We start from the raw sequence: 15,119 nt of genomic DNA on the forward strand, positions 1-15,119 counted from the left end.
ATTCCACACCATGACATTTTCTAAACCAACTTAATCCTGTGCAGGGTCACTGGGAGGGCTAGAGATGATCCCAGTAATCATAAGGCATGAACAGGGCGCCAGTCGATTGCAGGGTTTCTTTTAATACATTTTTGTTATTTGTTTAAAAATAATATGCATGAAACTGAACAATGTTCTTCATTTGCTGTACTGACGTGTCGCTTTCCTTTCCTGCCCGGTGCCAGCTGGCATTGCCCCACTATATGCCACAACATGTCGTGCTGGGTTGAAGCTGCCCACCTCATGCCAGGCTGACAAGGGGCGAACGTGACTTTGATTTTCCAGTGCGTTCCGAGGACCCGCAGCACCAGCGGCACGTCTCAAAACTGGAGTTTAGAACATTTATCAACCGACGCTAAAACAGCATCACCACAGTTAAATACGCGTTACAGAAATGAATTGGCACAAAATGTCGATCTTTTATTTAAAAAGGAAGACATTCTCGGGTTGAACTGCAGTAATTTGCAAATTTATTGATGCTTACAAAGATGATTTTCATGAAGGTAACGTGCTGCACCGCTCCTGCTCATCAGCACACCACGAGGGGCAGAGGGTCTTGTGCAGACACTTCACTTGCACTCCGACAAAAGAGATGACCAGGAGGCTGTGCGGCATTCTGGGGTAGACATCATCTCGGGCCTGGAAAGACAAATCGGCAGAAGGTCAGGATGTCCATAGCACAAAACACTGGCACTGTGTGGAGCGACGCCTCAGACCACTCACGGCTCAGCTCCTGGTACGCTGGCCGCTTCCTCCCAGTTTGGGCGTCTTTAACATTCGTATCTGTGAACGGCTCGGCATGACGGAGAGAAACACTGCAGTGGTGGCAGGCCAGTGAGGTGCAAACCCTGAGGCTGTGGGTTCAAATCCTGTGTGCCCTCGAGTGAGTGAGTGAGTCACTTCACCTGCCTGTGCCCCACAGTTGGAAAAACAAGCAAAACGGAACCAGTTGTGTCTCAGATGTTGGAAGTCGCCTACAATAAAGATGTCGGCCAAAGAGTAAGGACTAAGATAAACGCGCACTAACAGCAGTTGGGAGTTTTGTTCACAAAGATTCTTAGTCCGGTCGGCCACTCAGCCTGCTGAAGTTTATGGAGTACAAAGTTGAAACCAGCTGAACTTTAGCGTCTAGAAAATCCTGAAAGCATCTTATATACAGTGCTGTGAAAAAGTATTTGCCCCCTTCCTGATTTCTTATGTTTTTGCGCGTTTGTCACACTTAAATGTTTCAGATCATCAAACAAATTGAAATATTAGACAGAGACAACCCAAGTAAACACAAAATGCAGTTCTTAAGTGATGATTTTATTTAATAAGGCAAAACAAAACTATCCAAACCTGTGAAAAAGTAATTGCCCCCTGAAATGTCTGAAACATGTAAGTGTGACAAATATGGAAAAAATGAAGCAATCAGGAAGGGGGCAAATACTTTTTCACAGGTTTGACGCCAACCAAACAAGTTATTTTGCTTTGCCTTAATAAATAAATAAAATCATCACTTAAGAACTGCATTTTGTGTTTACTTGGATTGTCTTTGTCTAATATTTAAATTTGTTTGATGATCTGAAACATTTAAGTGTGACAAACGTGCAAAAACATAACAAATCAGGAAGGGGGCAAATACTTTTTCACAGCACCGTAGTGCCTTTACTCTAGCAAATGGTAGTGCGCATTACACAAAGGTGCTATAAAATAAAATAAACCAGGAAAATGCCAATGCAGCCCCCGCCCGTGTGACCCCGAGCTTACAAAGCACAGCAGTTTGCTGTTCAATATGCGATGGCACCATATTAAATAAAGGCTGGATAAAAATAGGGGGCTTACTCTGGATGATGGGACGGCTCACCACAAGTTAGCTATTAGGTGGTCAGAGAGAGAGAGAGAGAGTAATGAACAGGGGGTGATTCGGGGGCCAGAATTTGAAAAGATCATCTATGATGGGCTATTTAGCCAGGATATCGGGGTACACCGCCCCGGGACCACAGAGAGTCAGGACCTCAGCTTTAAGTCTCATCCAAAGCACAGCACCATTTTTAAAGCCCAGTGTCCCCGTCACCTCACCGGCAGCAATGGGGGTCCACACACAGACCACAGTGTACAGTAAGTGCCCCCTGCTGGCCTTGCCAACACCTCTTCCAGCAGCAACCCATGCTTTTCGTAGATGGTCTCCGATCTGAGCCCGAACTGGCTGGGCTTCAGGTGGATCAATAAACCGACTTTTTCAAATGTTTGTCCCTGTGGTTTGTTAATTGTCTTTGCTAAAGTTATTCTAATGGGAAACTGCAAACGTTTTAATACGAACGGCATATCAAGATCTCCATTGATGTCTAATGTTATCCACTGAAGATGTCCTACAATACCTTTATTGTCGCCAGTTAAAATTTGACATGTCAGAATTGTTTGACCAATTTTGAATACAACTGATCTTGTCCGACTGCATAGCCCATCACTCAGACATAAATTACGCAACAACATTACGATACGTCCTTCTTTCAACAGTAATTCGGCCGATGGAAGACCAGACGGTGTTAACGGTTGTAGATATTCTTTGTGATATTGTAAGTTGATGTTTTCATCTTCCGCACCACCAACTGTTACAGCAGAGTCTACTGATACGCATTTAACCAATCGACAAGTTTCACGTTCATTCGTTTGACTTCAACATTTCTCTATGCTAGGATTGCCTGTGTACTCATTTCTTCTGTTGATAACCCTTTGGGATGAAATTCTTTAGATTTGGACATAATAAGTCTTCTTTTATTGGGAACTCAAAGTGAAGAAAATGTAAAAATTTAAAATAGCTGAGAGCGCAGGAACTGTCTGATAAAATTAGTCAAATAGTCTGGGGCTAATTTACAGCCATCAGGTAGCCTAACAGACACGTCTTCGGGATGTAGAAGGAAACTGGAGGACCCAACGGATAAAAAAAAACCCATTCAGACACAGGAGGAAGCAACCTTCCAACGACTGAAAGAAAACCCATCGATCGATCGATCCAACTGTCTAATCCTGGCTGCTATACTAATGTGACCATAAAGAAGTCACTTTACCTGCCGGTGCTCCGATTGTATCTCAAATGTTGTACAACGCCAACCAAACAAGTAAATAATAATAATTTATACAACCCCAAATCAGAAAAAGTTGGGACAGTGTGGAAAATGTGAATACAAAAATAACGCGGTAATTCACAAATTTCCCTTCACTTTTATTTCGTTGCAGACAGTATGAACACAAGATAATTCATGTTTTTCTTGGTCAACATCATTTGATTTGTAAATAAACATCCATTCTTGCCATTCAGGCTTGCAACACATTTCAAAAAAAGTTGGGATGGGGGCAATTCAGGGGAAGTAATGAGGTATAATAACGAAATAATGATGTGATTTGAAACTGGTGATCCTAACAGGCGATTGCAATGATTCGGTACAAAAGCAGCATCGAGGAAAGGCCTACTGCTTTAGGAGCAAAGATGGGCAGAGGATCGCCAGTTTGCCACCAAGTGCGGGCAAAAATCTTTGAAATGATGAAGGAAAACGTTTCTCAAAGACAGACAGGAAGAGATTTGGGCATTTCTCCCTCTACAGTGCATAACATAATGAAAAGAATCAGGGAATCTGGAGAAATTACTGTGCGTAAAGGCCAAGGGTGCAAGCCTAAACTGAATGGCCGTGATCTCCGAGCCCTCAGGCGGCACTGCATTAAAAACCGTCATTCATCAATAAATGATAGAACTGCGTGGGCTCAGGACTACTTCAGGAAGTCACTCTCAAGCACTACAGTACGTAGTTACATTAGGAAATGCCAGCTAAAACTGTACTGTGCCAAAAGGAAGCCCTACATAAATAGTGTCCAGAAGCGCAGTCGACTTCTCTGGGCTCGGAGACATCTGGGATGGGCCATCGTGCAGTGGAAACGTGTATTGTGGTCAGACGAATCGGTTTTTCACATCTTTTTTGGAAGAAATGGACGCCGTGTGCTGCGGAGCAAAGAGGAAAAGGACCATCCAGACTGTTACCAGATACAAGTCCAAAAGCCAGGTTCTGTCATGGTATGGGGTTGTGTCAGTGCCTTCGGCAAAGGTAACTTGCACTTCTGTGATGGCACCATCAATGCTGAGAAGTACACTCACCTAAAGGATTATTAGGACCACCATACTAATACGGTGTTTGACCCCCTTTCGCCTTCAGAACTGCCTTAATTCTACGTGGCATTGATTCAACAAGGTGCTGAAAGCATTCTTTAGAAATGTTGGCCCATATTGATAGGATAGCATCTTGCAGTTGATGGAGATTTGTGGGATGCACATCCAGGGCACGAAGCTCCCGTTCCACCACATCCCAAAGATGCTCTATTGGGTTGAGATCTGGTGACTGTGGGGCCATTTTAGTACAGTGAACTCATTGTCATGTTCAAGAAACCAATTTGAAATGATTCGAGCTTTGTGACATGGTGCATTATCCTGCTGGAAGTAGCCATCAGAGGATGGGTACATGGTGGTCATGAAGGGATGGACATGGTCAGAAACAATGCTCAGGTAGCCCGTGGCATTTAAACGATGCCCAATTGGCACTAAGGGGCCTAAAGTGTGCCAAGAAAACATCCCCACACCATTACACCACCACCACCAGCCTGCACAGTGGTAACAAGGCATGATGGATCCATGTTCTCATTCTGTTTACGCCAAATTCTGACTCTACCATTTGAATGTCTCAACAGAAATCGAGACTCATCAGACCAGGCAACATTTTTCCAGTCTTCAACTGTCCAATTTTGGTGAGCTCGTGCAAATTGTAGCCTCTTTTTCCTATTTGTAGTGGAGATGAGTGGTACCCGGTGGGGTCTTCTGCTGTTGTAGCCCATCCGCCTCAAGGTTGTGCGTGTTGTGGCTTCACAAATGCTTTGCTGCATACCTCGGTTGTAACGAGTGGTTATTTCAGTCAAAGTTGCTCTTCTATCAGCTTGAATCAGTCGGCCCATTCATTCTCCTCTGACCTCTAGCATCAACAAGGCATTTTCGCCCACAGGACTGCTGCATACTGGATGTTTTTCCTTTTCACACCATTCTTTGTAAACCCTAGAAATGGTTGTGCGTGAAAATCCCAGTAACTGAGCAGATTGTGAAATACTCAGACCGGCCCGTCTGGCACCAACAACCATGCCACGCTCAAAATTGCTTAAATCACCTTTCTTTGCCATTCTGACATTCAGTTTGGAGTTCAGGAGATTGTCTTGACCAGGACCACACCCTAAATGCATTGAAGCAACTGCCATGTGATTGGTTGATTAGATAATTGCATTAATGACAAATTGAACAGGTGTTCCTAATAATCCTTTAGGCGAGTGTGTATCTCAGTTTTGGAGGAACAAATGCTGCCTTCAAGACGACGTCTTTTCCAGGGACGCCCGTGCTTATTTCAGCAAGACGATGCCAAACCACATACTGCGCGCATAACAAAGGCATGGCTGCGTAAGAAGACGGTGCGGATGCTTGACTGGCCTGCCTGCAGCCCTGACTTGTCTCCTAAAGGGAATGTCTGGCACATTTTGAAACGAAAAGAAGAAGAAGACCCCAGGAGGAATGGGACGAACTAACACCTGCAACACTTAGTCACTTGATTTCTTCAATGCCTAAACGTGTTGCTAAAAGACAGGGGAACTGTACAAAGTGGTAAATGCCGTACTGTCCCAACTTTTTTTGAAATGTGTTGCAAGCCTGAATGGCAAGAATGGATATTTATTTACAAATCAAATGATGATGATGACAAAAAAAAAAAAATGAATTATTTTGTGCTCATACTGTCTGCAATGAAATAAAATTTGAGGAGAATTTATAACTTGCTTTTTTCTTTTTTTATTCACATTTTCCACACTGTCCCAACTTTTTCTGATTTGGGGTTGTAATAGGAAGGCCCACCAGTTAGGGTCATTAGGTAAGTGACAAGCCACATGTGTCTCATACATTAACTGAGTGCTCCTGTGCCAGAACGAAAAAAAAATGAGTGGACAATGAAAAGCCACCAGCCACCCAAAATCAAAAAAAAAAAAAAATCGAATCGCACTTACCACTTCTCATGTATTATTTTCAGGCAGGTTATGTCATCCTGGATGTTATCATCTAGCAGCTCTGTGAGGGAGGAAAAGCATTAAAAAGACATCGTAAGAAACGGTGAAAATCAGTAATAGACTGAAAACACGGAGTAGGTGATGTGGTGCCAGCACCCTCTAACCCGGTGCCCCACCTTTCAGCGGGTGACTCTAAACAGCATGGCGCCCCCTCAGGTTGGTCCGTGACTTGTGTCCAGCGAGCGCCACGGCCCAAGTCTGTCACCTGACCAACCTGTGATGAGTAAGGCGGGCACTGAGAACAAGCGGATTGGCGAGTTACGTAACTTGTGGGTCTTCATGTTTGCCACGTCCTATATGCAGTGCCAATAAAAATTCTTCACCCCCTTTATTATACAACATGAAGTCTCCGTGGCGGTCATTTGGCTTCTGTGAGAAGATGACTCTAAAGTCAAAGTGAAAACGCATCTCTGCAAGGTGGGCTAAATTAATGACAAATATAAAATGAACTCGACCAAAATGTTACTTTTTCAGCGCAGATGTTATTTGCTTACCTTGGACGTTGTGTTTTATTCAGTGATGTTGTAAAACGTTGAGGGGTGAGTTTGGAGCGTGGTGGGAGTGGTGACGAGTGTGACGTTAATACTCGTTTTAATTTATTGTGCTTTTTTATTTCTCATATATGAAGTATAGGGAAAGTATTGTAATTGTCCAAAAATTCGATGTTGAGATTTTGATGAATCGAGACGTTTTAGATCTCCCTGAGTCCAAAAATACCATTTTTGAAATGATGTCCGTCTGTCCGTCTGTTTGTGTATAAACTTGAGGACGCTTTCAGTTTGGTCAACCAAATTTTGCACTGCGGTGGGCTGGCATCCTGCCCGGGGTTTGTTTCCTGCCTTGCGCCCTGTGTTGGCTAGGATTGGCTCCAGCAGACCCCCTGTGACCCTGTAGTTAGGATATAGCGGGTTGGACAATGGATGAATGGATGGAAGTTTTAGAAACAAAACGTAGATTTCTATCAACTCTTGGGCTATTTCCGTTAACCTGAACTGGTACTTTGCCTTTTATCGAAAAAGAAATTTTCAAGGAAGGAAGTGGACACGTCCAAAGCTCCATTTATACTTGACATAGCTGCGTACCGTAAATGACGTTGTAGTTGGAGATGCGCCCCCTCTGCGGTACACCGATGTTTCTCTAACTGCTCCGCATGGTGTATGCGTATCCAAAAGGGTGCATTTCAAGGAGAGGCTGATTACGTGATGAACGAAAGGCAGAATGTGACGCACCAGGTCATCAAAACGCAAGGAAGACATGCAGAAATATTTGAAACGCATCTTCTGCTCATCATGTCGATCCGCCATACACAAGAATATTACACGCGGCCTTCCTTCACCATTTTCTGTTCTCCGTTTCTTCCTCCTAAAGTCACTAAAAGCAGGCCCAACTATTCTCCCATCCTCTGCTGTGACATTATTAGCGATGTGACACTGACCAAACACCATCACCTACTGACTAGCAGGCCATCTAAGCCTTCCATTTACCTCGGAAGTCGAAGTTGGGAACGACGTCGCACCAGAGTTGACCACGTTTGGAACACCAATATGGACGCATCCAGGAAAACCTTTGTTGCTCTTGCTTTACTCGGAATAAATAGCAGTTGTTAACAACACACTGCATGGTGATTTGCGTATCCCAACACCGTAGCGACACATCCACAGATAGACGTTGGACGGTACTGTGTGTGCGACCGATTTAATGAGACACAAATACACAGAGCCTCGCAGTCAGGAGACCCGGGTTTGCTTCTCGGGTCCTCCCTGTGTGGAGTTTGCATGTTCTCCCCGTGTCTGTGAGGGTTTCCTCCCACAGTCCACATGCAGATTAGGTGCATTGGCGATCCTAAATTGTCCCTAGTGTGTGCGTGCCCTGCGGTGGACTGGCGCCCTGCCCGGGGTTTGTTTCCTGCCTTGCGTCCTGTGTTGGCTCCAGCAGATCCCCTGTGACCCTGTAGTTAGGATATAGCGGGTTGGATAATGGATGGATAGACAAATACACAGAAGTGTATTTGATAGTACAACTCTCACGAAAGTTCACGGTAAACGTCGCCATTTTGGATTGACGTTACGATCTGAAGTCGGGCAAACTCACACTTGAGTTTCAGAGTTGGAATTCCAACTTACGGAGCATTTCAGTTGAAAATTCTAGCTAGGAACTCGCAAATTTTGAACGCATATCAATGCGCCAATCGAGCGGGCCGCATGCCAGTGTGAATGTGGTTTGGTCGCCTCTGCACACCGTTTTCACTTGGTAAGTATAAACTGGGCTTTAGGAGTGAGATGTCACAGAGGGGCTTGCCGATGTTCGCTTATTCCCACTTGGTGCTGGAGGGTCTGTGATTTTGTCTTAGGAACATTCCTAGAAAACGCAAGAGCACATCATTGGGTCAACATGTCTGTCTGTCTGTCTGGCTGTGCACATGCAACACCTCGGCTCCTGGAGGACGGACTTCCTCGAAATCTGGTACGCGTATTCTTCAAGGATCGTCGAGATAATCTCAAATGGAGAGCATCGTGCACATTTTTCAATTAAAAGTACGGTTTTAAAAAGGTTAGGGTGATTTGTGAACTCGACCAACGTTGGGCGCGACCCCCACGGCGAGTTCAGGCGTTGTGACATTTTGGGTGCTGCGGAGACCCGGCTTACACCTCGTATTTCAGACGCCATGTTAATGCTGGATGGGCGTCATCACGAGGAATGGGAAAACCAGGAGGGGGACTACAGATTTATGTGAAGGAGCAATGGAGACAAAGCGAGTACAGTATACTTCAAACTAAATTGAAATGCCGACTGAATTCATCCACGTTACTGTCCCGGCAGTAAGTTACTTCATTCTAGTTGACTCGGCAGCAGAAACGATTCATGGACTCTGCCGATATCTCCAAGACGAATGATTCTGAATGCCGGCGACTTCAAAACAAGGAATCCAGCTTCTAGCAATGTGCTCCGTTCATAGGCACTACAAGCGGGAGCTGCTCGATTTAGATGTTGTGGCGTACGGCCGGGACGCCTCTATGCTGGCAGGACCCACGGAGGGAGCGTATCCAGAGCATTAGCCCTAGGTGGCAGCCCCCCTGACTCCTGCAGGGCTCCATGGGAGTTGGAGCTTGGCACAGCCCTGTTGGGCTCCATGGGCACCACCAGGGGGTACTGCAGCTGCTGCTGAGCCCTTAATTGCAGCACTTCCACCACACCCAGAAGTGCCGCCAGATTTCGGTCATCGACCACCTGGAGCACCTCGGGGTGCCTTATAAAAGGAGCCAGCAGCCACTACCCCGAGAGCCCAGAGTCGGGTGGGAGAAGATGAAGCTCGTCAGCAGGAGTGGAGGCGAGGAAAGGGAAAGGGAAAGAAGAGAAGGAAAAAGAAAGGAAGTGTGTGCTTGCGACTGTGTTGTACACGTGGGAAATGGGAAGTGTTTCCTACAGGGAAAAGAAAAGAAATTAAAGTGTGCGATTGCACTTGTGAGCCACATGTGTTTGTGTCGGGTTTGGGCGGCGGTGCTGCCCCTGGTGGTCCACAATGTAAACCTGCGGTACAAGCTGAGCAGGTCTGACTTCATCTCACTGCAGCTCGCTTAATATCCAAACCAGAAGTGCTTGTGTCTGTGCACAGGGCTGCTTTTATTATAATATTTCATATGATATTTATATTGATAATAATTCTTTACATTTATATCGCACTTTTCTGACTACTTTAACAAGTGGGGAGCCACTTCACCCCCCACTAATGTGTAGCACCCACCCAGATGATGTGATGGCAGCCATTTTTGCGCCTGTACACTCGCCACACCTTAGCTATCAGGTTGAGAACTGGTGAGAGAGAGAGAGAGAGAGAGAGAGCCAATTAGAGACGGGGTGACCAGGCAATTAGGGCAGGACATCGGGATACCCCCTACTCTTGACGAAGGATGCCCAGAGATCTTTTATGACCACAGAGAGTCAAGACCTCGGTTTTACTTCTCACCCAAAGGACGGCGCCATTTTTAGAGTACAGTGTCCCCGTCACTGCACCGGGGGGCATTGGGATCCACACACAGATCACAGGATAAGCGCCACCTCTTCCAGCAGCAACCCAAGCTATTCCTAGGTGGTCTCCCATCATGCTTAGCTTTAATTGGATGACCTCTTCTGAAGTGCGGGTTACATCTACGTGCCACATAACGGCCATTTGGGTAACACGTGACTGCACATACGTCGGTGGTCCTCTAAGGTTATAACAGAGTTCAGAAATCCTGAGCAGAGAAAAAGAAGGAGTGGACGTAATCAGACTCGGAGGAGACACAACAGCTTCCTGCACGTAACACGAGTGTCTCTGGCGTACAAAGTGAGTCCCAGGAGGGTCTGCTCAAGCTTTGTAACACACTGGCGAGGCCTCATCTGGAGTCCTGGGTGCAGTTTGGGGTCTCCGGGCTACAAAAAGGACACAGCAGAGCTAGAGAAGGTCCAGAGAAGAGCGACTAGGGTGAGTTCAGGGCTACAGGGGATGAGTTACGAGGAAAGATTAAAAGAGCTGAGCCTTTAAAGGAGATCAAGAGGAGACCCGACTGAAGTGTTTAAAATGATGAAGGGAACTAGTCCAGTGGATCAAGGTGGTGACATTAAAATGAGTTCATCAAGAACACGGGGATACAGTTGGAAACTTGTGAAGGGTAAATTTCACACAAACATTGGGAAGTCTTTCTTTACGCAAAGAACGATAGACACTTGGAATAAGCGACCAAGTAGAGTGGTAGACAGTAAGACGTTAGGGACTTTCAAAACTCGACTTGATGTTATTGTAGAAGAATTAGGTGGAAGGGATTGGTGATCTTTGCTGGGCTGAATGTCCCGTTCTCGTCTGAATCTAGAATGTTGTGACGTTCTTTCGATTGTTATTTTAATGTGACATATCCCAATTTACAAATAGGCAGTAGTGCTGCTCCCTCACAGTAAGGGGTCCCCAGGGCAGGTGTGACGAGGCTCCAAAAAACTGGATATATGAACTTAGATATTGTGTAAATGTTGGGATTGTGATCTGGTGGTCGGAGACACAAACACAGAATACAATGGATGTTCTTTTGAGCGGGCTTTCTTTATTGCATGCGTGCCGTTTCTTTCTGACGTACCAAACCCTCAGCTCCAATCCTTCATTTTTCTTTCTCCACCTAACCAATCACCACACGATAAACGTCTTTGTGAAATTAAAACATTATAAAATTAGAAAACAGAGTGTTCAGAACTTTAAAAAAATCTTTGTTATGTATGTTTAATTATGCCATCCATTCAGAGTTGCACACATCCCAGCAAGCATTGTGTGCAAGGCAGGAGCAAATCCTGAACAAGGCGCCAGCACATCGCAGGGTGAACACGAGCAAAACATACACTAGCAGGGTCAATATAACGTAACAAAACCCCACATCCTACATGACTTTGAAAGGACACTGAAGCACGGCGAGTAAACCCACCAGAAAAACATGCAAATTCAAGGCAAGGAACACCCGGGACCTCTTTGCTGCGAGGCAGCTGTGCAACCTCCACGCCACCGTGCCCCAACATGATTATTTCATGCTTTAAAGCATTTCATCATGAAAATTAAATCAAGTATTTATCTTAGCATTCTAAATGTCCAGACAGCAGGAATATCATGAAGTGAATGGACTCTGTGCTGATCGCTGCCGGCGCCTCCTCTCAGTGCGGACGAAGTCAGTTTAAGAAGCGCGTTACGATGGCTCGGGGAACACAACACAAAAACATTTAATGTGCTAGATTACTTATGACGGGGTTTGAGAAAATCTAGTAAATTAAATGTTCATTTTAAGATGAAGTTTAGTTTACGATGTTCTACTTTAATGACAAACTACGAGAATAAAGTCAACATGCCGACTTTAATCTCGAAATAAAAGGCGAGAACAAAGTGGAAATGTCGACCTCATTCTCGACATACGGTATACTTTTTTTTTCTTCTCCGTGGCCCTAACACGTTTCCGTACCGTACTCTGTCTCAGGTGAAGTAAATCAAGAAATAATGCAAAAGCCCCCTTTAAAGACCGCGCCCCCCCCAGACGCGCGACACTTACGCTCACACTTGAGGTGACAGATGCCTTCCGGTTTGCCGTTGCCGCAAGCCAGCTGGCTGTTGATCTGGAAAATGCCAAGCAGTCTGGGCGTCTGGACGGAGTGATCTTCGGGTGGCATCCCAGATGACTCCATGACGTCCTCGCTGGAGATCGAGCGCCGGGGACGCTTCCTCCTTCTCTCATCCTTGAAGCCCTTGCCCGGTTTTGCTTTTTGGCCTTTAGACGCGTCCTCGTGCTTTTCCGGTGAGCCCATGCCAGACGCGTCCCCTTCCTCAGAGCTTTGCACTGACCTTTTGTTAATCCTCCTGCCCCCTTGTTGCTGTCTGCTTCGCTCATACTTATGGTCTCCTTTGTCTGGCTTGAATTTGTTGGGCATGTGATGGTTTTCTTCTGAGCCCATGCCAGACGCGTCCCCTTCCTCAGAGCTTGGCATTGACCTTTTCTGACGCCTCCTGTTCTCCTTGTCCCCTTGTTTGCTGGGTGGCCCACGTTCACGGTCTCTTCTGTTTGGCTGGAATCCGTTGAACATCTGATCCTTATCTTCTGACTCCATGCCTGACGATTCGCTGTTGTCACGCGAGTCCGAGTCCTCTCGCGACCTCTTTGCACGTCTGCCATGCCCTTGTCTTTCTTCAACAACAGGCATCTCGTTGAAGTCTGACTGGGGCTTCGGTCTCTTCTCCCCCGGGCCATGAACAGGAGTGACAGCGTTGGTGTTGAAGCCGCTTGTTTTACTGACAAAGCAAATCACTGCGGGAGACAAAAAGTCAATCAAGAGTTATGGGGGGCTGACATCCCAGGAGCCCCAAACTGAGCAGGCCATTTGGAGACACCCGATCACTGGCCAGCCTCATACGGGAACGGAGGAGCCGCGGCTTGGTGACCACACGGCAGGTAGCGGGGACGCTGTGGGAGGGTGGGGGTCCCAAGCTAGTGAACTTCATTTCAGTGGTGACAAAAAGGCTCATGGAGGACCATCTTTCAAACAAATATTTGGAACACACGGCTGGCTTTAAAATGAACAAATGAGTAGAAAGCGTGAAAAAAAAGCAAAAGCTTCTGGACCCGCTCAGGAAAACGAGATGGAGTGAAATAAAAGGCACAACGTTAGGGCAGAAGGTGAGCAGAAAGACACAACAGAACAGAAAAGATGACAGAGAGCATGAAAGGCGCTATATTAGTATAAAAAGATACGAATGGCATAGAATGATACTTATGAAAGGCACTATATTAGTATAGGCAGGCATGAAAAGCGCTGTGTTAGAAAGATGTCAGGCACTATATAAGAGATAGATAAATAGATGTGAAAGGCACTATATAATAGATAGACAGATAGATGTGAAAGGCACTATAGATAGATATGAAAGGCACTATATAATAAGTTAGATATATCTATCTATAGTGCCTTTCACATCTGTCTATCTTATTATATAGTGCCTTTCATATCTATCTATAGTGCCTTTCACATCTGTCTGTCTATCTATCTTATTGTATAGTGCCTTTCATATCTATCTATAGTGCCTTTCACATCTGTCTATCTTATTATATAGTGCCTTTCAATCTGAAAGACACTATATAATAGATAGATATGAAAGGCACTATATTAACATAACTGAGTATGCACTATATAATTATAAACAAACACCAAAGGCACCGCATTAGTACAGATAGATTTATAAGAAATAAACTAAAAAGGTACTATACAGTGCACACATATGAAAGGCACTATATTAGTACAGACGAAAGACGAGACCCATTGCATTAACGGTATAAAAGGCGCTATATTAGTACTGACAGAAGTGAAGGGCACTGCATTAATATAAAGTAGATGGATAGATATTAAAGGAGCAGTACACGAGATTGATATGAAAGGCACTATATTAGTATCGACAGATAAATAAATGTGCTGTATTTGAAAGGCGCTACATTAACACAGAGCTATGAACGACCCCGTGCCGTCTCGTTCTGTGCGCTCGCTATGCGGTCAGTATTCCGTAGTTTGTATTTGTATTTCGCCCGACGACTGTACTCGATGAAGTGCGCTATACAAACAGAAGCTGAATCGAACTGATTACTAATATAGCGCCTTTCAGATTTTTCTGTCACTCTAATGTGTTACTTTTCTTACACACCTCACAGGCGGTGTCTTTTATCTCCCACTATACTAATATAACGCCTTTCGCATCAAAGATCGGCTCTTTCTTACTCCGCTCACAGACTCATTAGATAGACAGACGACTACAAAAAGCGCGACAACACATTGACATTTTGTCCGCTGACCTCAGCGACAGTGAACGGACCCCCGCACCGGTAACAAGTGCAGACGCGCGGCATTCACGTCCAAGGTGGTCATCGTGCGGCGGTGGCGAGCGCTCTCAACTCCCGGGACCCTGGCTGACCTTTAGCGACGATGTCTCGGCTCATCCTTCTCTCCTGGCTCCCTCTAGGGAACAGAAGGTCGGCGTAGAGCTCGCACTTGGGGACCAGCCTGGCGTCAGTGAGCGGCGGCAGAGTGGCCAGCGCGGCGAGGGCGAGGATCGCCGCTGCGGTGACGGAGAGGTGCCTCATGACGAAGGTTATGGAAGGCAGCGGCAGCGCGGGGCGCTTAAGTAACTCTAATCCCATTGCCGATCCCACCCACTGCACCCGTAACGGGACTTGGTTAGTTTGACAAAAAATGCGTTGGAGTTCTATGAGTAACGTGAATCACGAGACCTTGTCGAACGGGACTCGCGCGTATCACCTTACGCGGAAATGAAAAGGGCTGGGGAACGGGCGGGTGGGCGATCGTGTGTCCCAATGCCCCCCCGGTGGACTGCAGTAAAGAAATGTGACGAACCGCCCACGCTAATTGTCAGGCTGAACGCGTTATGTCAGCGTACACCTGACTGCTGTGTGTCA

General features: G+C 45.8%; 1 protein-coding gene across 1 annotated transcript; it reads right to left on the bottom strand.

The window, feature by feature from the left end:
• Positions 1-438: 438 nt before the first annotated feature.
• LOC120516829 (protein FAM133-like) lies at positions 439-14,882 on the bottom strand. Its single transcript, XM_039738785.1, has 4 exons — positions 14,618-14,882; positions 12,219-12,968; positions 6,103-6,163; positions 439-678 (listed from the first exon to the last, which is right to left on the bottom strand). The coding sequence occupies exons 1-4, from the start codon at positions 14,841-14,843 to the stop codon at positions 609-611; spliced, it is 1,107 nt and encodes a 368-aa protein (XP_039594719.1). The 5' UTR covers positions 14,844-14,882; the 3' UTR covers positions 439-608.
• Positions 14,883-15,119: the final 237 nt, after the last annotated feature.

Source organism: Polypterus senegalus, chromosome 16 (genome assembly GCF_016835505.1).
Source record: "Polypterus senegalus isolate Bchr_013 chromosome 16, ASM1683550v1, whole genome shotgun sequence".
Taxonomy (NCBI): domain Eukaryota; kingdom Metazoa; phylum Chordata; class Cladistia; order Polypteriformes; family Polypteridae; genus Polypterus; species Polypterus senegalus.